This window comes from Boeremia exigua (assembly GCF_020726555.1).
Source record: "Boeremia exigua strain MPI-SDFR-AT-0100 chromosome Unknown C7974scaffold_3, whole genome shotgun sequence".
In the NCBI taxonomy this organism is placed as follows: Eukaryota; Fungi; Ascomycota; class Dothideomycetes; order Pleosporales; family Didymellaceae; genus Boeremia; species Boeremia exigua.
Window position 1 is genome coordinate 157,400 of NW_025763520.1, and position 23,216 is coordinate 180,615.

General features: G+C 51.6%; 8 protein-coding genes across 8 annotated transcripts; 5 read left to right on the forward strand and 3 right to left on the reverse strand.

The window, feature by feature from the left end:
• Positions 1–6: 6 nt before the first annotated feature.
• C7974DRAFT_352648 (ABC transporter) lies at positions 7–5,031 on the reverse strand. The gene is made up of 3 exons (XM_046139516.1): positions 4,120–5,031; positions 768–4,061; positions 7–715 (listed from the first exon to the last, which is right to left on the reverse strand). The coding sequence occupies exons 1-3, from the start codon at positions 4,611–4,613 to the stop codon at positions 187–189; spliced, it is 4,317 nt and encodes a 1,438-aa protein (XP_045999765.1). The 5' UTR covers positions 4,614–5,031; the 3' UTR covers positions 7–186.
• Positions 4,709–5,680, forward strand: C7974DRAFT_448412 (uncharacterized protein; the record flags this gene model as incomplete). The annotated part of the gene is made up of 2 exons (XM_046145668.1): positions 4,709–5,067; positions 5,132–5,680. The coding sequence occupies exons 1-2, from the start codon at positions 4,804–4,806 to the stop codon at positions 5,678–5,680; spliced, it is 813 nt and encodes a 270-aa protein (XP_045999766.1). The 5' UTR covers positions 4,709–4,803.
• Positions 5,681–5,685: 5 nt separating this feature from the next.
• On the reverse strand, positions 5,686–7,337 carry C7974DRAFT_120604 (uncharacterized protein). Its single transcript, XM_046135146.1, has one exon. It carries the CDS (start codon positions 7,229–7,231, stop codon positions 6,158–6,160), a length of 1,074 nt encoding a protein of 357 aa, XP_045999767.1. The 5' UTR covers positions 7,232–7,337; the 3' UTR covers positions 5,686–6,157.
• Positions 7,338–8,835: 1,498 nt separating this feature from the next.
• On the forward strand, positions 8,836–10,650 carry C7974DRAFT_461164 (alpha-L-fucosidase; the record flags this gene model as incomplete). The annotated part of the gene is made up of 1 exon (XM_046146155.1): positions 8,836–10,650. One exon carries the CDS (start codon positions 8,836–8,838, stop codon positions 10,648–10,650), a length of 1,815 nt encoding a protein of 604 aa, XP_045999768.1.
• Positions 10,651–11,409: 759 nt separating this feature from the next.
• On the forward strand, positions 11,410–12,461 carry C7974DRAFT_387184 (acyl-CoA N-acyltransferase). The gene has a single exon (XM_046141143.1). The coding sequence runs from the start codon at positions 11,599–11,601 to the stop codon at positions 12,316–12,318; it is 720 nt and encodes a 239-aa protein (XP_045999769.1). The 5' UTR covers positions 11,410–11,598; the 3' UTR covers positions 12,319–12,461.
• Positions 12,462–12,557: 96 nt separating this feature from the next.
• Positions 12,558–14,126, reverse strand: C7974DRAFT_421421 (uncharacterized protein). Its single transcript, XM_046144291.1, has 3 exons — positions 13,763–14,126; positions 13,607–13,711; positions 12,558–13,558 (listed from the first exon to the last, which is right to left on the reverse strand). Exons 1-3 carry the CDS (start codon positions 13,928–13,930, stop codon positions 12,608–12,610), a joined length of 1,224 nt encoding a protein of 407 aa, XP_045999770.1. The 5' UTR covers positions 13,931–14,126; the 3' UTR covers positions 12,558–12,607.
• Positions 14,127–14,779: 653 nt separating this feature from the next.
• Positions 14,780–16,563, forward strand: C7974DRAFT_409760 (amino acid/polyamine transporter I; the record flags this gene model as incomplete). The annotated part of the gene is made up of 5 exons (XM_046143413.1): positions 14,780–14,994; positions 15,043–15,156; positions 15,218–15,227; positions 15,283–15,744; positions 15,790–16,563. 5 exons carry the CDS (start codon positions 14,780–14,782, stop codon positions 16,561–16,563), a joined length of 1,575 nt encoding a protein of 524 aa, XP_045999771.1.
• An 855-nt stretch (positions 16,564–17,418) lies between these two features.
• C7974DRAFT_387194 (bacterial low temperature requirement A protein-domain-containing protein) lies at positions 17,419–19,726 on the forward strand. Its single transcript, XM_046141144.1, has 3 exons — positions 17,419–17,699; positions 17,753–18,920; positions 18,971–19,726. The coding sequence occupies exons 1-3, from the start codon at positions 17,457–17,459 to the stop codon at positions 19,555–19,557; spliced, it is 1,998 nt and encodes a 665-aa protein (XP_045999772.1). The 5' UTR covers positions 17,419–17,456; the 3' UTR covers positions 19,558–19,726.
• The last annotated feature ends 3,490 nt before the right edge of the window (positions 19,727–23,216 follow it).

Below are 23,216 nucleotides of genomic sequence, written 5' to 3' on the forward strand. Positions count from 1 at the left end.
AGGTTTGTAGAAGTGTCTAATGCATAATTCTAAGTCTAATATATGGATGGCAACGCGGAAATCTAAGGTATAAAGCGCTATGCATTAATGCGGATTAAGGAGAGACGCGAATTGAAGACGTGGCACCAAGTGCCATGTACAACGGTCGGTCTGACCATCGTGAAATCAGTGAAACATGTCGAAAGCCTACTGGGCCTTCTTGCTGGCCTTTGTCCTGAGCTTCATGAGCAGATAGACCAGCGCGTAGCTGCTGCAGACGAAGATTACGCAGATCGCCGCGTCCCTCCAGCCGTACATGTACTCGTTGAGGTTGACGGTGCTCAAGTAGTCGCTGCCGCGACGGTACTGGCACACCTTGCAGCTCTCCATCGCATCGCCGTTGACGAGATTGTTGCGGGCGCCGGGCCCCGCGAGCCAGGCCTCGAGGTACTGCGAGCACGTCTGGCCCGCGGGCGGGTCGAAGACGGCGAATTCCGACTCGCGGCAGTTGATCTCCCAGTCCCAGTCGGCGAAGACGAGAAGCGCGCCCATCAGGTAGTTGAACGGGTTCATGTAGTACACCCAGAAGCGCCAGAAGGGCTGGATCTGGGCGTAGGGGACGAGCACACCGCAGAAGGAGATGAGGACTCCGAGCAAGAGGGGGTTGACGAGCGACGCGAATACAGCGTTGGGTGCGTAGGCGGCGATGAACTGGCCAAATCCAGTGTAGAAGAATCTGGGGTGAGGTTAGCATTGGTCTGGGCCATGATGAAGACGGGACAACTTACTGGTAGACCAACATGACGAAGAAGATCGCACCTGCCTTGTCTGAGGAAACAGGAAGGCCGGCAGTGTAGTAGAAGCAGAGGAAGTACAGGATGGCACAGATGACCAGATAGGGCATCTCAGACACGATCAAACCGGTGGTGAAGGGAGCCCAGTGATACATCTTGGACTTCTTCTCTCTCGTCTCGTAGATGTCACGACGGTCGATGAAGAGAGGTTGTAGTTGCGCAATGACACCAGGAGCAACGAAGATGTAGTTGAACAGGGAGAAGAGGACCAGTTGCTGGTCAGAGGCTGAGTCACCAATGTTCCAGAAGGAGAAGCCGACGAAGAGGGCAACACCGATGTGAAGTGCGATCTTGTTGTTGACGTAGTCGATGTTGCGGTACAAGCTGACATTCATGCGCTGAGTGACCAACTTAGTTTGAGTCCACATGCTGGTAGCAAACTCGTGGCCATCATCAGTAGTGCCTGGCGCCTTTCCAGCAGCATCGGTGATGATGTGCTCGAGATCTTGTTGCATTTGTGCTTGCTCTGGAGATTCCAGCCAGACTTGGTGCCAATCCTTGTCGGTCGCGTGCGTGCCAGTGACGACATCAATCATGAATTCGGCAGGGTTAGCATTTGGAGGGCATGAGACACCACTTCTGTCGAAGTAGTCTTTGATGGTCTGGCCGTTGTCACCAATATCGCCGAAGTAGACTGTCTTGCCGCCCTTGGCCAGGAGGAGGAGCGTGTCGAACTGGGCGAACAGCTGAGCAGAAGGCTGGTGGATAGTGACCAAGACTGCCTGGCCGATATCTGCAAGCTTCCTCAGGAAACGAACTGTATTGAATGCAGCCTGGCCATCAAGACCGGAAGTAGGTTCGTCCAAGAAGATCAAGATAGATGGCTTAGACACAAGTTCAACACCAATCGTGACGCGCTTACGTTGTTCGACAGATAGACCAGCACCCACTCGTCCAATAAGCGTATGCTCAAGGTCGTGTAGTTCCAGAAGATCAACGATTGTGTCGACATAAGCGAGCTTCTCTTGGTCAGGTACTTCGCGGCTTTGTCGAAGAAGGGCTGAGAACTCGAGAGCCTCGCGGACCGTACAGAAAGGCTCGTGGACATCAAGCTGTTCGCAATAACCTGCAGAGCGTTGGAAAGAAACAGGCAAGGGGCGGCCGTCGACAAAGACTTCTCCGTGGATCTCTCCGTCAGTCTTCCGCTGCGCCAGAACGTCGAGTAGAGTAGTCTTTCCCGCACCCGATGAGCCCATCAGAGCACCCAACATGCCTGGTTTGACGTAACCATTTACCTTGTCTAGAAGCGTGCGCGGCCCTGATGGAGTCTGTACAACATATGACAAGTTACGCCAGGTGAAGACCGAAGTGTTGCGCATCAAGCCGCCTCCAGCGTCTCCGCCAGAATTGTCGTTGCCATCGTTGGCCTGTGTGCGAGGAACCTTCTCACCAGCCTGTGCCTCCACATCGGTGGGCGCAATAGACTTGGGGACCTTCTTTACATTCTCGCGAGGGATAAGAAGCGCGCCCGTGGAGCCAGCAGCGTCGTCCCAGCGGAGAGTAAAGAAGATGGTCAAAGCAACGAAGAACACCCACCATACGATGAGGATACCGACATTGCGCCAGATGCGCGATGGTGAATAAGACAAACTTGCAAGGTATTGCTCGCCGGTCAGAGACACAGCACCAGAAGCGGCACCTGCAACACCAGCACAAGACTGGTGAGCAGGGTCCAAGTACTGTGGTAGGTAGTTGGGAATGAGGTTGGAGAAAGCACACGGAATGACGGTATCCTTGAACTCGTTCGCCAACAGTGCCTCGAAGCCGTAGGCGAGGGGGTTGATCCAGTATATCCATACAAACCAAGGGTGCATCTGAGGCTTGGGAATCTGGTATCCAATATACAAGACGACAGCAGTGACGGAAAAGCCAGATACCTTGGAGGCGGCGTCAAAGTTTGGGAACGCAGCACCAATCATGCGGAAGAAAGCGGTCATGGCAAAGGTGGCCACGTAGACGATGAACCAACAGGTGAAGAAAGCTGCAGCTGTGGCTTTCAAGGCAGTCATCCAATACAGAATGACGATGAACGAGGTGACCTGGAACAAGAGAATTGGAACGTCGGCGGCAATCTGAGCAATGCAGAAAGCAGCCGGGTTGAAGAATGCGAAGTTCTTGTGCTTAGCAAGAATAGGACGGCCAGCAAAGGCATCTGTAACCTCAGACATGGCGATCAGGGCGTTGAACAAGAGGGCTAAGAAGAGCGAACCACCCTTCACAAACAAGCCTGCAGAGTTGTCGGGAGCGTTGTAGAATAGAGATCCGGCTATGAGCGCTTGTACAATAGTAGAACCTTGCTTGATGATGAAAGTTGCCTTGTCTCCCCAGAGAATCTGGTATTGCCGAATGACACATGCCTTGACCTGAGCCTGGAAAGAGACAGTCATGGGTGAGTTCTTGCGCAGGTGCTTCGACTTGTCAAGGGAGATTGCGTTAAAGAAGGCCTCGGTGTTGACTTTGGCCTCTTGTGTGTTGGGGTAATCAAGCTCACGGTCCATGACGGCCTTCGTAGTTGATTCGCGGTAGGCCTTCTCCAGTTCGATGTTGTTGCGCGGGAATCGCGACTCGAACTCCGGCTTGATTTGTCGCTCACTGGGAACAGTGACACCAGTGAGGAAGTCTGCAACGTTGGCGCCGTCGCCGCAGATGAAGCCGTGGGACTCCATGAACGGGCGGGCTTGTGCAAGTGGCCCGTAGTAGACCTGCTTACCCTCATCAAGTACAAGTACTTTGTCGAACAGATCGTAGATACCATTTCCAGCCTGGTATAGCGTAACAATGGTTGCAATTCCCATGGCGTCTGTCATGGAACGCAAGGCACGGGTGTACTCAAGCGCTGTAGACGCATCAAGTCCGCGAGTGGAGTTATCCCACGCCATGACGCTGCCCCTTGTGCACAAAGTCTCGATGATGGAGACTCGCTTGCGCTCACCGCCGGACACACCTCGAACGAATGCGTCGCCGACCTTGGTATCCTCAGTGTGTGAGATGCCCATGCTATCCAACAGGAAGTTCTTGAACTTGAGGCGCCACTCTTCTTGGTTCCCGGCGTCACTAGGCAAGGTGTTGGGGATGTTTAGTCGGGTGGCGAAGTCCATGGTTTTCCCTACCGTCAGGGAAGGGTAGAACAGCTCTTCTTCGGTGTTGATCACGATAGACCCGCGATAGGGTTCAGCCTCCTTGGCAGTCATGGTGCCAAAATGGACATCGCCTTCAACTTCAGCGTAACTATGAACAGAATCAGTACATGACAGGATCGATGAAAACAGGGAGAGTTTTGACTTACCCCTTTCTCTTGTTGGCAAGCAGCTTTAGGAGGGTCGTGCAGCCAGATCCAGGCCTTCCGAGAACCAAGAGCATCTCTCCTGGCTTGACGCAACCAGAAGATCCGTCCAGAATAGTCTTCAACGGGGCCTTGTTGCGTGCTTCCCTCGATTGTTGAAGCACATTGAATTGACTCAGTGCGTTTTCCTGAAGTGCAGCATCAGAGGGGATCACTTTGACCGTCAAGTCCTTCCATGTGACACCAAGCTTTCGACCTCCCGCTGGATCATTGGCTTGGATGTCTTTTACATGTTGGTCCAGACGCCAGTCGTTGACTCTAGTCTTATCGGATGATGCATCGTCGATTCCGCCCTTCTCGTTCCTCGAGGTCCACCGCTCGATTGCATGCTCTTCTGGCTCTTCTTCTTGCTTGTGTGATTTTCCAGAAAAGGTCCTCGAAAGTCGACGGAGGATGTCATCACCAGCTCCGGTCATGCTTCTTCTTCTGCCGTCCATGGCTGATTGTTGATATTAGGATAGCCGAGTTGGCATCTGTGAAAGGTGAGGTCTCGATGAAGTAAAAAGGGAAAGAATTAAGACAGGTAAAATGGCGAAGTATGATACCTAATAGCACGCACAATCGAATCTCTTAACTATTGCTGGGTATGAGTAGCGCAAGGACAAATGTAAGCACTCTTCGCCCGTGATGTGTAAGACGATCCAGATAAAACATCAAACGAACAGACTAGTGCCAGGACATCGTGGTACGAACCCCATTATTCCTACCTCGAAGGCAAAATCCAGCGTTGCTATTGGACAGAAATGCAGCTATGACATGAGCCTAGTCGCCAGAAGATTTGGTTTGGACTGGCCGGTAGCTGCCATGGAGTCCTTGGATTCCGGCGCCCGAGCGCATGGGCATAGTCCCGCCCTGTTCTTGTGGACTCTTCTCCTTATCAAACACATGGAAGTGGGTTCAGGGCGATGACAGCCCTTAGTCCCGGTCAAAAATAGTCTTCACTCAGACTTCGCAGGCCGTTAGCACCGAACGCCGAGTCTGTTGGCTGCCGCCCTCAAAGGCTGCGGGTGTACACGTGTTTACTCAACACGACGCAGCTCTTGGAGATCAAAGCAATCATCGGATTAGCAAACAAATATGCCAGATATTTCACATCGACTTGTTCTTTGACAGGCAAGCCTCAAAATCTGACATCTACTCAGAATCAACTGCCTACAAGATTGCAATACCTACGTTGGGCGTAAATGACGCGATCTTGAGCAGCGCCAGTGTGCGTCATGATTGCTGCCGCAATGGATTAATGGTGCGAATGCTACGCGGAACGTTTCGGCCACACCAGGGAAACGCGGGCGGCACATCAAAGGTAAAGCATCTTAAAGACGTGCGGCGCCGAAAGGAGAAATGTGCAAGTCCGAATTGTTGTACGCGGACCAACGACCCCGGCCGGCGGTGGCCCAATAATCGTGGACCATTGCAATTTTGCGACGTCGGTATCAAAATTGCGCCGACCGCCGACCGTCTTGGCATGTTTAGATCTAGGGACCACCTTGACGGTGGGACTTGAAGCTTCCAGACTCGCACCTCGAGATGATTGCGCTGGCCCGGATACCTACACAAAGTCACCAGTGATTACATATTATAAAGCATGAAGCAATGACAATCAGCGACTGGAATCCCTGGCATGCAGATCCGCGCCTTCCGACCTCCGCACCTACCTGGGGAGGTGTGCCACCACAATCTCGAGAGTCATGAGTCTGGATTCTACCTGTCTGCGTGTAGTATCAGTTACTCTATCCCTTAATCGTCACCCTGGAGTAGCGTATCGATAAGTGGAGTGCCCCCTTGCCACGAACGCCCCTACTGTTTGGTCCACCACTGCGAGGCTTGTACTAGATGTACCCGGGTAAATGGGTAGGTGGAGAGAACACACTCAGTAACATACACAACGTTTTGTTCACTGTCTACCTACACACCCGGGACATTGCGATCTCCAAAGAAGCCGTTTCCTAGGGGAGTCCTCACTTCCAACATTTGGCAAAGCTCAGGAAAGCTTCAAGCGAGCAACTCGGCCACCCGATCCGGAAGCCCAACATGTGTTCTTATTGACGCATTCTACAGCATCGAACGTGCCATTGCCGATTGCTTGCCAGTTCTTGCCTCCATCGTAGGTGATGTCTGAGCCTGACGTACCCACAGCTACCGCGGTGCGGGCTCGTCCAGGTACCCACGAGACGCCAGACCGGTACCCTCCGGGAAAACTATCGGCTTTGTGCCATGTCTTCCCACCGTCCTTCGACCAGACAGCGTTGTCAATATTTCCCGCGGGCTTCTCATAGTCTCCACCGACAGCTACACCATTCTTTTCGTCCCTAAATCTTACTGAGAACACGCCAGCTGCAGCACCGCCCGCAATTGAGCCGTTGCTGACCTTCCACCGATGTCCGTCATCGCTTCGAAAAATACGGCCTGGGTCAACTCCGCCAGAAGCAATATACCAACGTCCAGCAGCAGCTTCAATACAGGTCCCGCTCGCTGCGAATCCAAACTCGCCAGTTAATGCGGCAGGCATATCGTCTGAGGGAACGATCTTCCAAGTCGCACCGCCGTCCCAGGTCTCGATCAACCTGAACTTGCCATCAACAGGATCACTCATCGCAAGCCCGTGTTTCTTGTTCTCAAAGGCCATGCAGTCGTAGAAGGCAGTTGGTTCAGTGTTGATAAAGGTCGGTTTCCAGGTTCGGCCGCCATCCCGTGTCTGGTAGATGCGGCTTGCATTGCCTTCGCCAATCGACAAGACAACTGCCGACTTCTCAGAGAAGGCATGAACATCGCGGAATTGGAATGTGGTCGAGTTCTCCGGATACAGAGACGGCGAAACATTGGACCAGGTTCTACCACTGTCGGTAGTAAGGAGAACAGTACTTTGTGTGCCCGCAACCCACACGACGTCTTTTGATACAGGATAGAGGCCGCGAAATTGTTTAGTAGAATTCGTTGGCTTCAGATCCCATGACAATGGAGAAGGCTTGGAGACCAGATAGGTGCTGGGGAGCGCGGTTGTAAGTGCCGTATGGAACAGCGCACTCAGAGCCACTAGCGTGTGAAGATGCTTCATCTTTCGAGCTGGTCGTTATGTCGAAGGTGTGTTCAAAAGCGTGCGAGCGAAGAGATTGTGTTACCTATGGCCATGCAGTGACGTACCCCACTTTGCGTGACGATCTCTAGCCTCTTAAGGCAGGCAGACTTGACGTTGCCATATCGGGAAGGTGCTGGTGTGTTGCAACGGCTAGGTATCTGCGTCTCGCACCTCACGAAGACATGTAAAACTATGTCCATGCTTCAAACACAGACACGGAAGCGGTTGATCATGTGCGACAATTTGCCCTCAGAGGTTAAATGGCTTGAGAGGGAGCATGGAATCAACGACATTAGTTCACAGGTTAATTGGGCACGAGTTGTCGTTCGTATACACAAACTCTACGCATGGTGATACTTAGCCAGGAAAGGCAATGCTTCCGACACACTTTGACATATGATCATGTACTCTTGGTATTACCAAGTTTCGAGTCTGTCATGATGCTGGTAACAGGCGCAAGTCTTTGATCTTCTGTCGCGACAACAGTAGGAGAACGACATTGTAGCCAGATTCGAAAAGGCTTGAAGCGATGCTGGACAATACGGTTTTACCATTACAATTACTTTGGGGTGCTTGTTTAATCGGAGGAGACATGTACAGCTGCAGCTCTACTTTGAGTATACCAAGGTACCTCATACCCAGGTAGACTACCGGGGGGGTCGACGTTAGGCTAATATATTACCAGTGCAGCATGCCTGTAGCAAGGTAAAAACTGTAGAAGAGCAGTGTAGCTATTCTAGGTTGGAGAAGCTTGTAAGAATTACCCGTAAGCTCAAGGTATTCCGTCGATTTATCCTGTTGCATGACTCAATTCCTCCAGTCAACAAGCCTAATTCACTTGGTAAGAGAGCAATCCTAATAGAAAAGAGCTAGATGGTCTTTCGCGAGTCCAAACCATCTGGTAGTTAGGGTCAGGGTTAAATGTGTTCGCTTGCGAGTGGGCTTCTAGACAGGAAGCACGTAAGTATACCTTGCACTCAAATGGAGTTGTTCAGTGATAGTTCTGCAGCTCATTGGCTACAATAACTTTTGGAGTGTCAAGTGACTAGTCGGACGTGCTTGAGTGCAGTAGTTACGGTACATCGCCTTCCGAGATCGCCCTCATCACAGCTGTACCAAGAAGTTGACCTTATGGCGATCATCTTGGATAACCATCTCAACGTGTCAGGTAGTATCGTATAGAATGCATTTTAGAGGTAGTCAGTTGGGATAAGAACGACACTGATAGGTTGTAGGACTATCAAAGTGGAAATCTCAGCCTTGTAAACGTTAGCTGCGCTCGGAAGCCTTCCCTCCAAAGCACTAGCTGTTTCTGCGGCGTGCGAGTTTATATGGGGTACAAAATACTACCGGTGCGGGGAACCTGGGGTTCCACACGCTAAAATCTGGAAAATTCGGGTAATTACTCGATATCACCGCTGCCAATGTTGCAACCCAAGCGACATCCAGCACCAAATCGATCTTGCGCAGGCTGTGATGAAAGACCTGCTCAGAATACTTCCAAAAAAGCATAAAATGCGGTTACTACCTGAGACTGTCGCACTGACGATTCAAAGCAAGCCTCCGCCTTGAATCACGCAACAATGCGATCCTCACTTTCCTCTACAGCACTACTTGCTGCAAGCCTATTCTCTAGATTTATCTTTGCACAAGCAACAGGACCCTATGATCCAACATGGGCATCAACCGACGCTCACAACGCCTCCCCTGAATGGTTCCGCGATGCCAAATTTGGTGTATACTGGCACTGGGGCGCATTCACTACCCCCCAGTTCGCAAGCGAGTGGTATGGTCGCTACGTCTACGAGTCTGATAGTGCTTCGCGAAGAGAACATACCCGACGGTATGGAGCCCCCGAGGTGTGGGGATATGACAATTTCGTCACTGGCGCGAACGATCTGAACGGCAGCTTTGTACAATTTCACCCTGTGCTCTCTTCCAAAGGCGGCGTGTGGGACCCCGAGGATTGGATCGCTGCTATCAATGCCTCAGGTGCCAGATTCGCTGGTCCCGTAGCCGAACACCATGACGGTTACTCGATGTGGGACAGCAAGGTGAACGAATGGAATTCTGTCTCTTATGGTCCTGGAATAGATCTGGTAAAGCTATGGGAGAGATTTATCAAACCGACTGGGATGAAGTTCATGATTGCCATGCACCAAGCCTTTAACACCAACGGCTTCTACGAGTATGCGCCACAACAAACGAACAGCAGTCTTCAGAAGTTCTATGGTCAGCTTGGCAAGGAGAAGTCCGATGAGCTCTGGCTTGCGAAGCAGCTCGAGATCCTTGACCATGTTCAGCCAGACATGATCTGGAATGATTATGCTCTGGATGCTCCTGGGTGGTGTGGGGGCTTCCCTTGCAATATTGGCGAGCAGCAGCGCCTTGCATTCCTTGCACACTACTTCAACCGCGGCGTCGAGTGGGGCAAAGAAGTCCTCACGACCTACAAGCACTTCGATTCGGGTCTCCGCGACACATCTGCGGTTTCAGACTTTGAGCGTGGTGGTCCGGCCGACATTGTCCGCCCTTACTGGCTTACGGACGATGCCATCAGCGCATCCAGCTGGAGCTACACTGTTGGGATCAGATACTACAATTCTAAGCAAATGATTCACTCCTTGCTCGACCGTATCAGCAAGAACGGCAACATGTTGCTCAATATCTCGCCAACCGCAGCTGGCATTCTGCCAGACGAGCAGAGGAAAGTCCTCTCAGATATTGGTCTCTATCTAACACGTTTTGGCGAGTCCGTATACGAGACTCGTGCTTGGGACATTTACGGCGAGGGTCCCAACACGAGCGGTGGCGGCTCTTTCACTGCCCCCCTAACGGGGAACAGCTCGGATATCCGCTTTACACGCAACAAAGCCAAGGACGTTCTGTATGCTTCTATACTCGGTTGGCCTAACAACACTTCTGTATCAATTAAATCTCTCGCCTCGGGCGCTGGGGTTGATTTGAGCAACTTGGCATCCATCGAACTCCTTGGAGACGCCAGTGGACAATATGTCGAAGTGGCTGATTGGAACCAGGATGATTCTGCGCTTACCATCCGACTTCCATCCAAACCATCCAAATCGCACGCGTACGTTCTCAAGCTCAGTTTCACCAACACCATTCCTGTACCTCTAATCGCCGGCGGCGCTTCGTTTTTCACGAGCGGTAACGCCTCAGGGCCCGGCATTTCTTTGCCACAAGGTCAATTCTTGCCTGCGTTCTTCGAGGATGCTGGCACCGATACAAAGGATGTCCAACTTCTCCGTGTTAGTAGTGGCGCTGCTGTGACGGTGTATGTGAATGGAGACCTTAGCGGAAGCTCTGTAGTGTATACTGCCGGGGAGCATAAACTTGAGGTAGGGGCTCTTGGATCGGTCAAAGTCGCTGCAGCATAGACATACCTATACATATGAGAAGGTGCCGAAGTCGTGAATGCAAGCGTAAAGCTCCTTTCTTATCACGATTACCCACTTAGCATCATGAATAAAAGCAGACCGGACAGAGGAACTGGTCTGCAACATCAACTGGTGGTATGTGGAATTTGGTTTCGAGGTCACTATTCCAACCGGCTATTTGGCACTTTAGTAGGATCTATTCTATCTTTACTGTAGCCAATGATTCGAAGAACTACTTCTGCATAACTCCTTTAAAACGAATCTCGATTGTAAAGTTTTGTGCAGCAAACGTTCGAAGTGTTACCATGCGAGAGCGTGTATGACAAAGTCTTCTCGAATTAGCGTATCTTTGGCTTTAGGACAGCTATCAAGGCAGCGTGGCCTCTAGGGCAGAATCAAAGACGCTTGTTCACAGCGACTTGCACATTTCGGGATACAAGCTGTAAGTTCAAGATGTGTTGAAACAGCTGGACAGGTAACAAGTCACGACGAAACCGAGCGTTATGCTGACAATACGAGCTTCAAGTCAGAGGACACGAGAGTTGAGAGACGGTAAGATTGTACCATAATTTCACCCAATTTTCAAGAAAATGTTGAGCGGCAGCGTGTCCCCAAGGGGCAAGCGTCCATGGATGCATACTTAGGTACTACTTCGTACACTGTTAGACTCCTGACCATCCAGCTTCCTGAACGGGCATCCAACTCCTAGTGCTTCCCTTACATTAACAAATCCAGTGGTGCTAATGTTGGAAGATGCGGGCTCGGCATCGCAGGACGCACCGAGGCAACAACCCTGAGCAGACTGAAGTGTGCGTTCCTTACGAATATAAGCTAACTCCTCATTAGGGAAAGTGTGGAAACTGATCGCGGGCCATAATTTGCAGCTCATCGTACCACATTTTGGAAACATTTTTGGCTCTGTACACCAATTGCAGTCTACTGGCAAATATGGATTCCCAGATGAATATTCGGTTCGCACAGCCTTCGGACGAGCCCTCAATAGCGGAGATATGCACCCGCGCCTTCTTCGACGAAGACCTTTTTGGGCGAGTGATGCATCCTCGACGGAACGAGTTTCCTGAGGATGTCCAGATTTTCTGGCACAAATCGCTTCAAAATGACTGGTCAAACCCACGGAACGTAGTAATTGTCGCTGTTACTATCGATCCAGCCAATCAAGAGAAGATCGTCGGTGCAGCCGTCTGGCAGCGCCAAGGTGGGGATACGGGTGCGCAAAATGTCATCGCCAAGTGGAACGATCCGGGACCATGGCCGCTTCCGCAGGCAACGGAGAATCGCGCTCTGGACCCTTCGAAGGTGAACATTCTCAAAGAGTCCGCGCCATACACAAAACATTACTGGGCCGGCGCCAACGCAACAAATTGGTATCTGGCGCTATGCTGTGTGGATCCAGCCGACAAGGGTCATGGCGTGGGGCGGCTACTAGTGCGGTGGGGTTTGGATCGTGCTGAAGAGGAGGGAATCGGGGCCAGTGTTATGGCAAGTGAAGGATCAGATGGGTTTTACCTGAAGTGTGGATTCGACGAGGTCATTGGTAATGCGAATGAAGGAATCGGCAACCCGTTGCAGGAGGTGGATGTAAAGGGTGGCAACATTTTGTTCAAGTGGCCCGCAGAGCGTAAAGGGGCCCAAAGCGAGACTCAATAGACGATAGACTGATGCTCTCGAGACCCGTTTGGATTGGGTACCGATGACACCAGCCTGAGAGCTGTCTTAACCTTTCAAATTTTACAAGCGTTTTTGGCAAACTCATAATAGTACCTTATCAGATAGGCATTCACATGGTTCCCTCTAACAATCATGGTATATTGAACCGCGTTCAGCGCTAAAATTACTCTATTACCCTTAGTGTGGAGTTCGAGCGGGCGAGCAGTCATCTAGAAGGTGTTGACGAAGGCATACTGTCTGTCTATTGTGTTGATCGTAAAGAGCTAATCTACTTGGGCAGACGTAGCAGACCTGGCTGGTGTATACTACTCCCTTTCTTTGCAGGCTCACGCTTGACATCAAATTGCACATCCTTTCTGATGACCAACTCTTGGGTGCTGTGATGACTCTTCCGGTCTGATTCCTGGGTGCTCCTTCGTTCCATGTCCCCGCCACCGTCATCTGTAGCAGAGCTTTCATCAGGAGTTGGTGACTTTCTGTTGACTCTGATCGCGCTCTTGGTATCTTCACGGTGTCCGAAGTCTGAAGCGCTGTTCTGACTGTGATCGAGGCGAGACATCTGATAGCTTTCGCCGTTTCCCTCAAGGCCTGTACTGTGGTGTACACTCGACATATGTCCATATGCGCCTGAGTTCGAAGAGTAGCCAAAGCCCGCTTTCTGACCGCTGCCTGTGTCGAAGCTTTGTATAAACGATTTCAGACATGGTATCGTGGCGGCAATCAGTGAACAACAAAGCTCGGTCTGGAGGTATACAAGCGCCAGTGTACGACTTACTCCAGGATCGTCACTCTGCAATGAACTTGTCCAGGTTCTGTAGAATAGCCCAGCGAGCGCCAGTAAAGGCAGTCGCAAAGCAAATATCCCGAGCACCTGCAACTTGAAGTACATATTCATTTGCAGATGCCGGCACAGGTATGTGGGCACGAACGCCAGCACGAAGTCCGTAATACCGTCGGTGACCACGACGAACAAATAGCGAGTTTCAATCCCAGTACATATATCCTGGGGCGTCTTAGGCGAAAGGCTTTCGTTGGTGCAACCTGCTGACACGAGCGGTGCAGCTACCAGTGTCCAGATCGTGACAACACCAGTGATGATATTGCATATGATCCAAGCATTCTTCATGTCGCGTATGAAGAGGCGTCGTACTAACAATATCGAGGCCATTTTTGAGAAGCCGAGGGAAACATATGTTGCAACCTGAGCGCCTGCGAATGTCTGAGACTGAGTTAATACAAGCCTCAAAAGCGGGACAGGGCGACTTACCACGGCCATTCGTGAGTACTGCTGCTCAGTGAGGGTTTCAAACGATCTTGCCAGTCCAGCAGAGAGGGATGCAAGCACAATCGCGAACTGAATGATACAGGCGATCTAGTTTGTTAGTGCTGGTGCCGAAGGATAACCGCGCGTATGGGGATTTACCTGCGCAAGTAGCATTGCCAGATCGTCCAAACCCAGCATATGCCATTTTATCCATACTCTTGCTAGAAATGTAAGACTAGAATAGGTGAAGCCGAGGAAAGTAACGATATACAAAGTACCGCTACGATCGTTAGGGGCGATGTGTGCCCAGCGAGTATCGTTTTCCATGGTAGATACTCGAGAAGTGTCATGAGGCGAACATGCACGGCTTCTAGTCCTGGAGAACCGTGTTCACATTTCGTAAATGGTCTCAGCCTCAGGCTGCCGTCACATGGAGATTGCATTCTCCCAGCCCTAGATGGCGAACAGGATTGGCCGCAGACCTTAGGCGCACTGCATGAGCCAACATTGTCGCAAGCTGATCATGACCAAGACATGTTGCAAGCGAGCCGCGTTGGGTGGCGTGCATCGCCGGACAAAAGAAACGAAGTTGCATCGGCGCTCCCTCCGCTGGGTCAGGTCCGGTACAAGCCTCCCGCAGCTTTTACCGGGCCGTTCCTCACCTATCGTTCGCTCTCGATGGTTCCCGTGCCCTAGATGGGCTGCGGCTCGAGCATGCAACGTTTCGTACTGTCCACGCTCTGGCCTGAAATTCCGCTGCGGCGGCTCGGACGTGCTACCCGAAAGCAGTACCACCGCAGCCACTGAACCATATAATGGGAACCGTAGACTAGGTTCGAGCGTATCGGAGCGCAACCCGGATCTGAGAGCCTGGCGTCCGATGCATTTGTGCCGTGTGGGATTCATGTTGTGATTGCTTGTTCTGTGATGAGCCATTGCCCCACGGAACCGTCGGTCTCTAATTGGGCGCGCTTGCGAACTTGCTGCACATGGTGCAATGCGAGTGATCCTATGCGCACAGGTGCAGCTCACTTCTCGTCTTCTTTGACAAGAAGCAATACTTTTCAAGCCCCAAACTTTCTTGGGGACCTGCTTGGCCGTTCAATCGTTTTGACGCGTTTTCTGATATTCAGAGTCTGTCCTTCAATTTCAAGATTTCCGCTTCTCGATCATACCATGGCTGACTTGAAGTCTGAGGCTGAGGCAGTGGCACAGCCTCGCGACAACGAGTCACAGCAAGACGATGTCGTCTTGGAGAAGAAGGGCACTGCTGGTGACCAGAAAGACATGTATCGAATGGGAAAACAGCAGGAGCTACGACGTAACTTCCGCTTCGTTTCGATCTTCGGGTACTCAATGGTCCTCATGGCGACGTGGGAAACGATATTGACGTGAGTGTCTGCACGGTGCCTTGAAGCATGGCCGTTGACCTGCAACAGAACTCTGATTATCCCCCTGACGAACGGAGGCACCGGAGGCGCAATTGTCATGTTCCTCGTCACTGCGGTCTGCATGGGCTTCGTGATAGTTTCCATGGCGGAGATGGCTTCAATGTACGTGCAAACAAGTGGGGAAATCCCAAATTAACTGTATTCAAGCTGACCAGCACTTCAGGGCGCCCACTGTACGTATAGTGCTCATAGCTTTCTCAAGATCTGCGTACTAATGTCTTTTTGCAGTCCGGCGGCCAATATCACTGGGTTTCCGAATTCGCGCCCAAAAAGCACCAGAAATTTCTATCTTACATCGTGGGATGGCTGTGTGTTCTTGGATGGCAGACGGGTATTGCCTCTATCGCTTTCCTTGCGGGTGGCCAGATCCAGGGGCTTGTGATCCTCAACAACGGCAGCTACGTGCCTGAGCGATGGCACGGTACGTTATTGGTCATTGCTGTAGCGACCTTCGCCATCCTCTTCAACACTCTGCTCGCTAGGAAGCTGCCTCTTGTTGAAGGCATCGTCTTGGTTCTACACATCTTCGGGTTCTTTGCCGTTTTTATCACCATGTGGGTGCTGGGGCCGCGCAGTCCTTCCAAGGAGGTGTTTGGCGGCTTTGCCGACAATGCTGGGTGGGGCAGCGTAGGTCTGTCTGTGCTGGTAGGACAATTGGCGCCAATCTTCTCTCTTCTGGGGGCTGACGCAGTAAGTCCAGAGTCACGGCTTGACAGACAGATACTGACTTTGTAGGCTACACACATGTCTGAAGAGCTGAAAGACGCCTCTTACACTCTCCCACGAGCGATGATCTGGACTGCAGTGATCAACAGCTGTTTGGGATTCCTCATGTTGGTAACGTTCTGCTTTTGCCTCGGCGATGTAGAAAGTGCCATCATGTCACCCACAGGACAACCGCATATCCAGATCATGTACAACGCTACTCAGTCGATCCCAGGTGCGACTGCGCTCGCATCTATTACCACCATCATGGCTGTTTTTGGATGTGTCAACAACGTTGCCACCTGCTCTCGCCAGCTCTTCGCCTTTGCCAGAGATCAGGGCGTACCCTACAGCGCGTTCCTGTCGCATGTTCGTCCAGGTTGGGATATCCCTCTCAACAGCGTCATCGTGTCCTTCATCATCGCTATCGGGCTTTCGCTCATCAATATCGGAAGCACTGTCGCGTTTAACTCTGTTGCCTCGCTAGGTACGTGTGCACTGCTCTCGTCCTACATCATCAGCATCTCGTGCATGTTCGTCAAGAGGTGGAATGGTGAGCCTCTTCTTCCATGCAAGTTCTCTCTTGGACGTGCAGGCATCTGGGTTAACGGCATATCTGTTGTCTACTTGTGTGTAGCATTGACGTTTGCCTTCTTCCCTACCTTCCCGAACCCTACACCTGACTTGATGAACTGGAACATCTTGATCTACGGCGTTGTTGTTATCTTTTCCCTGGTCTACTTTGGTCTGAAAGGGCGAAAGGTGTATGTTGGACCTGTGGAATACCTCAACAAAGACCTTTGAGGGGAATTGACAGATTAGGTACTTATGTAGGCTGAGATCATCAACAGCAAGCCCTTGTCTGAATTCGAGAATAACAGAGTATGCAAATATTGCGATGTCGCCTGGGCAGTCTCTGAACTTGACGCGACGCGGTTTCGCGCACGTGTGGCGTCGTGCGTTTTATTTACGTACCTAGGTAGGTGGGAGCTTGCCAGTTGTAGTAGAAGATAACTGCCCAGCGCCTGCTCAGCCATCCAAGGCTCACTACCCACACCAACATCTACTGCGATACAGATCCAAAGTTTCACACGCTGCTCAAAAGCTTTTGCTAAGATTTTAGCGCGTCGATTATTATTGTCCAGATTCAGCTAGCGACTCTTGGTTTCACAGCCGTCTTCGAAACTACCCACGAGCACGATTGCACGACATACTGCACCTTGTCACGTCCGACCAGGCACTTGGTGAAATACAGTGTTAGGCAAGAAGCGCGTGCTAGTTTTGAGGTACTCGCCTAAACAGAGGTATTCAGTCGTAGTTCTGCATCTTGTTGGCCGTATCTAATAACGATGGTTTAAGTCCTACGAAAGTGCCAAGTGGGTGGGTGGTTGGACATGCTTGGGTCCAGCACTACAAAGACCTCAGGAGTCCAATGCGACAGACTAATCAACCTGTATGTAAGCACGGTGGCACGGAGCGGAAGCTGACCCCGCAACTAGTGTGCTTATTCACCAGCTATTCGACGGTACAGCCAATCACACAAGCATACAGCTCGATAACAGCAAGCCACAATTCCGTTCTCGGTAATGTGACGGCGTTATGCACTTGGCAGAGCATGCGCAGTCAGCTCTGAAGTAAAGCACGATTGCTCTTGGGAACCAGACCGCGACACACAGCGGAGTTCCTTCGTCACAATCATGACATCGACACCAGCGACTCTCATTGCTGGCGCCGAGACACCAGCCAGCGTAACACCTGGACAGCACCATCCCCATCATCACCTGCACGGGACAGGAAGAAGGATACGCCACTTCCTCCGCCCAGATGGCAGGAAAGTTCACATAGCAGGAAATCCAGATGAGGCGAGTCGCATGGGTGAAGCACTCCGCATGCAGGAAAAGGGTGACTTTGATCTCGTGGTTCACGGAAGTCCTGAGCATGTGAGTCCCAGCAGAGTATTACAGATGCAAAATCCTAATCACCAACCCTGCAGATCGAAGCCCTTCGTCATACACATTCCCATCACGAGGAGCGACATCGCCAGCTCACGAATGAACATCCAGATCTTGCAGCCGAGTTTGAACATGTACTCCGCGAACTCGATGCTCTGTCAGGGGAGCTTCACATGATTAGTGAACATGCCGTGCAGCTCGATGCGAATTTCTCAAAGTACGGCTATTCTGCGCACTTGCGCACCAGGGACTCTGGCGACGAAGAAAGCTCCTCTTCTGGTAGTTCGACCTTTGACAAAGAAACCTGGAACGCAGGCCGCAAGCTTGGCGAGACAATGCGCTTCTACCAAAAACCCATTGTTCGCCAGTACTTCCACAAAGGACTACTTTGGCGCGCAAGAGAGGCCCAAGAGGTCGCCAGTTATGAGCTTTTCATAGACCTTTTCTACGTTGGTATCATCGCTATCACTGGGGACACCGCTGCCGAGCATCCGGATGGGAAATCGCTACTCCGTTTTGTTATCACGTTCATCATGGGCTGGAAATTCTGGAGCGACATCAGCCTCCTCATATCCTGGTTTGACAGTGATGATGTGCTGAGGCGTTGCAGCGTGCTATTCGTCCTGACTTGTCTGCTTGGTTTCACGACTAATGTGGTGGAGGCCTTCGAGCACACGTACACGCCGCTAGTTGCCTTCTATGTCACTTCAAGGCTCTATCTCATCCTCAGTTTCTTCTGGTATGCATATCAGATCCCCATGGTACGTGCCTCCATGATCGGCAATGGCATAATCGCATTGATCCCGGTTGCGTTCTGGCTTGGCAGCATCCACGTCGAGGAGCCGAGCCAACAGGGTCTTATATGGGTTGCCATTCTGTTTGACTTATTTGGTGGTTTCCTGATGATCACCGTTCAAAGGCCAGGGATGATTCAGAGGAGGTTGCCAGCGAGCTGGAAGGAGCGTCTGGAGTTCTTCCCAGGCACCAATATCGAGCACAGAATCGAGCGGACAAACGCTTTTGTCACACTGGTTTTCGGATCCTGCGTACTGGGTATTCTTTACCAGAATAGTGCGGTTATGGGTGTGAATGCGTTCTTCGGCAAGGCGGTGCTTGGCCTGATCCAAGCCTTCACATTCAATTGGATCTACTTTGAGATTGACTCGTTCAATCTACACACGCATGCTATTCGAAGGCATGTGGCTTCCGGTCAGTTCACCATGGAAGATACGGGTATAATGAGCTGACACTATTGAAAGCGATGATCTGGTTCTCTATTCACCTGCCCTTTATCATGTCCTTCGTCTTGAGCGCCGGCGCACTTGCAGTACTCGTCCGCGCACACGACTGTCCGGACGCTGATGTCGAAACCCTGTATGAGACCTTCATTCCCCGATCGGAGGGTCACATTTCTGCCGGCTTACAGTGGTACTATTGCGGTGGTCTAGGCATCTCGCTCATGTGTCTTGCCATCATAGCATGGACCCACACGCATCGGAAAATTCCAAACCAGCGTATCAAGAAGCACTTCCGCCTTCTTTTCAGGGCCCTGGTCGCTATCGTCATTCTTTGTTTGCCTTTGGCACATCTCAACAGCCTGCAGTTGGTGGCCACGACTACAGGGCTAGTCGTAATTGTACTTGTGCTTGAATTGGTTGGAAGTACCTGTTGGGGCGAAAGTTTCTGGTGGAAGACAGAATGTGGTAGGAACAAGTGCAGCTACAGCGCGAGTTGTGGTGTGAGGAAAGAAGAGTTGGAGCAGTCACTCAAAGACGGGACGATTCTGAACGTGGAAGAAATTGCCAAAAGGGACCCGGGCGAGAAGGGAAGTGTCGGTGCGGTGTAGAGGGGAAGCGATTGAGACGAAGAAGACTTCGTACTGCCCCCAGGAACATTTGAATAGCCACTTGGCACTTTTGTAGGATCCAAATCATCATTGCAGCTAACATATCACCGAGCTATAACGTAATAACTTTGATTGAGTGTATACACTCAGAGTGCCATTGAAGGCAGAGAGCAAATTGCATCCATTTGCTCCGAATACCAACTTCCAGCCCCATATTACCTAGGTACTACAGCGCTTGGCACTTTCCTTCTAACAAAGAACAACATGTGTTAAGTTTGGCACAATGCCTCTGGGACGAGACAACAGACTTATTGTACAGCATTGTTCTTGGGTTGCGAAGAAAAACAAAGCTGAACCGTAGAGCCTTTGTCGCCGATCTCATTCAACAAATGTGACGCTGACTTGCGTGCCTCTTTGTTCACCTTCCTATGGATGCGCATACATTCTGTAATATAAGAAGCCAGGAAAAGACAAGACTCGACATTTGATACACCTGGTTATACTACGCTTGAGATTTTAACCACGAAATTTTGAGGCTTTCATCCTGCAACATGCCCCCCCAACGCCAGTTTCATCGTCGCGCGAACAAACACGCTAAGACTCTGCATTGTGAGTGCGAAAAGAGTTTCACTCGAGCCGATCATTTTGAGCGACATAAACGAATTTGCCAACACAGCAGTGAGTACGTGGCTGTGTGTGAGCAATTGCCCGACCCAGCCTCTGATGACTGCCCGTTCTACTGCTCATGCGGTGTTGGCTTTACAGCAGCACATGCCTTCAATCTTCATTGTATGAGAACACGTCATTCCGGCGACTGGCTCAGATGCAAGTATCAGCCAAGAGGACACCATGAGATCCACACCGCTGCTGGGGACAGTCTAACTGCAGTCAACAGTGCAGATCATCAGCAAAGTGCTCAAAGCGTTGCTGCGCAAATCACTACCCTTTGTTCATCGGATCATGAGATATGCGATAGTCTATCAACGTCTACCATATCTAACGGCAGTGACGAAATGCGACACAGTACCACTGAATACCAAAAAGAACAGCGCATGGATCTTATGTTAGATAGCACCGATATCAAGAACAACTATGACGATGCAGGCAAAAGTTCAGCTGGAACGGACTTGCGCACCTACTACAGTCCTACGAGTTCATCGTCCTATCAGGCAGATTCGACTCCGAAGTCCGACTCAAGCCGCGAAGCCAGCGTGTCTTCTCACAGTAGCAAGTACTCGACAGCTCCAAAACCCAAAAAGCAAGTCTCTTTCAGTCCTCGTCTAGGTCGCCATGGTTCTCAGTCGCGCGGAGAGAGCAAGAGCACGCAGAAGCGCACCAATGCTGGGATCAGCAAGATCCGCAAATTCAAACGTTCCTTCGCCAAGAATATCAGCAAGCACAAGGACAAGATCTGCGCTGTACTAGCCGTTGCAGCAGGCGCATACTGGGTGCAGAACTACCCCTTGCCCCCGCTGGCGGCAAGTATCAGCAGCCACGATTGGCTTGTGGATTCTAACGCGCCCCGACACATCGCTAAAGACAGCGCTGTGTTCAGCAACGTAGATGCCCTCTACAAAATCTGTCCGGGAACTCACTTAAGGCCGTCGTGCGAGTGGACTGGAACCGTTCCGCTGAAGCTCAACAGCGGCAAGACACTGCTGCTGGAAGACGTCCTCTACAACCTTTGGGCAGACACGAACGTGGTTTCGCTGGCCAAGCTCGGTGAAGCAGGACTGAAAGGTACTTGGACCTCGAGTGAGCTGACGATCAACAACGCGACCGATAACGATCTCGTTGCCCGTGCAGTGAACACTAACAACGTATACCGCCTGGACGATCTGGCCCCGCCTAGTTCATCCACCAAGTATCCATCGAGGGAGAAGACGGAAGGCTCGCGGCTGCCGCCATCTAAGCCAGAGGGTAACCGCAAACAGAGTGATCCGCTCCAAGGTACTAGAACTATATCGACGGCTATGTTGAAAACCTCGTCATATACGCCCACAAAGACGTACCCGCCACTGATTATTCGAAAAACGCCAACACCCATTTTGACCTGCCCAGAAGCGACAGTGACATCTCAGAACGGTTCTGAACCCGTTACGCGCCCCACATTCGAGAGTCCTGGAACCCTGCAGCTCGAACAGCAGCTGGACAGTCACAATAGATACTTGGACACTGCTTCGGACCGCACAGGAGACTGGGGCATTCCCGGTTGGCCCTTCGATTGGCCCAGAGATCGTGTGCCCGCCCCATCGTCCTCCACATCGTCCGCGCAGAACGAGACAGCGAGCAACCACACATCACCCGCAGTGCATACTCCTACGACTGATTCCTCTCGTTTGGGGTTCGGAAGGTTCGATTTCGTGTCTTCGGGGCTTGATCTCGCGTCTTCGGGGCTGGATTTCGCATCTTCAGGATTGAATCTCACGCTCCCCAGCAATCCTCCTATCTCGGTCCCCAGCAATCTTTCTATCTCGGTCCCCAGCAATCTTTCTATCTCGGTCCCCAGCAATCTTTCTATCTCGGTCCCCAGCAATCTTTCTATCTCCTCCCCCAGCAAGTTTCCCACCTCGTTTCCCACCTTCGGACCGCACGTCGATGCGCGCCAGTACGCGCTCGACAAGCAAGCCGAGGGGAAGGCACCCGCATCTAAGCATCAGCAGATGCTGGATCAAAAGGTGGGCAGCTTCAGGCGCAGCGTGTGTCCGCCGTGTGAACCCTGTACCGCGAAGTGCTGGCTCGTGTAGGGTCGATGGGGGTTGAGTAGAGACCGCAGAGTACGATACTGAGGCTTGTTATCCCCATTGTGTTATTGCTCTTCTTTCAGTTTGTAGTTAATACTGTATACATCATAGAATTCATTGTAGTCTTCTAGAATCTACGCGTCGTGCTACGCAGTGCCGCCACCGTGAGAAAGTGCACCAACCCGGACTAGCGTGCCTGTCTAGCTGCATCTACACCCCCAACCTCCACGTAGCACCTCCACGACAGGCTTCTCGCCATGGCACCAGCGCCTGAAGAATCCCGTAACCGTGCAAAGATGTAACAGGGCGTCTCCGCTGTGCTGAGCCACACCTGCCTTCTCGCAGCACAATGTCCCGCATCGCCCATCCCTCGCACCGCCAACCAACCTCCGGAACCCAGCCAACCAGAGTCCCCCCGAGAGCACCGCACCACAACCCGCCCTACACGGCCAGAAACCCCCCAATGACGTTTTAGCTCCCGCCTTCACACTGCAAGCCCGCTGCCTGCTTGCCGCCGCCGCCCCACCCACGCCGCAACCTCGGCGAAAAAACTCTTCACCACTGCCTCACCGTGAACTTTAATCGCCCATCAAACTGTTCTGCAGTAAAATGCACTGCAATATAGCACACCCAAGCCCTGATGTCTTCATCAACAGAGTAACATCTGGCCTAATGGCCCAATGGCAAGGCGCTTGACTACGATTCGTTCGGTAATCAAGAGATTCCAGGTTGTAAGTATTCACTGCTCTCATCAGTCCGCAAGTTCGATTCCTAACTCTCTCTAGCGACCCCTGGTTAGGTCATAACACCAACTTCTTTTTTGCTGTTTTTTGATGTTGGGGCTGTGGGCGTGGGCACCTTTTAGCAGTTATGAGTGATGGGATGGGAGGTGTGGGCTGGCTGCCCGTTGTTGTT

Coding starts and splice junctions, on each gene's coding strand:
- C7974DRAFT_352648 (XM_046139516.1), bottom strand. CDS start 4,613: ATGGACGGCAGAAGAAGAAGCATGACCGGAGCTGGTGATGACATCCTC. Junction 4,062..4,119: donor CTTGCCAACAAGAGAAAGGG/GTAAGTCAAAAC, acceptor TTCTGTTCATAG/TTACGCTGAAGTTGAAGGCG. Junction 716..767: donor TTCGTCATGTTGGTCTACCA/GTAAGTTGTCCC, acceptor ACCTCACCCCAG/ATTCTTCTACACTGGATTTG.
- C7974DRAFT_120604 (XM_046135146.1), bottom strand. CDS start 7,231: ATGAAGCATCTTCACACGCTAGTGGCTCTGAGTGCGCTGTTCCATACG.
- C7974DRAFT_387184 (XM_046141143.1), top strand. CDS start 11,599: ATGGATTCCCAGATGAATATTCGGTTCGCACAGCCTTCGGACGAGCCC.
- C7974DRAFT_421421 (XM_046144291.1), bottom strand. CDS start 13,930: ATGGAAAACGATACTCGCTGGGCACACATCGCCCCTAACGATCGTAGC. Junction 13,712..13,762: donor TGGCAATGCTACTTGCGCAG/GTAAATCCCCAT, acceptor CTAACAAACTAG/ATCGCCTGTATCATTCAGTT. Junction 13,559..13,606: donor AGTACTCACGAATGGCCGTG/GTAAGTCGCCCT, acceptor ACTCAGTCTCAG/ACATTCGCAGGCGCTCAGGT.
- C7974DRAFT_387194 (XM_046141144.1), top strand. CDS start 17,457: ATGACATCGACACCAGCGACTCTCATTGCTGGCGCCGAGACACCAGCC. Junction 17,700..17,752: donor TTCACGGAAGTCCTGAGCAT/GTGAGTCCCAGC, acceptor CCAACCCTGCAG/ATCGAAGCCCTTCGTCATAC. Junction 18,921..18,970: donor TCGAAGGCATGTGGCTTCCG/GTCAGTTCACCA, acceptor CACTATTGAAAG/CGATGATCTGGTTCTCTATT.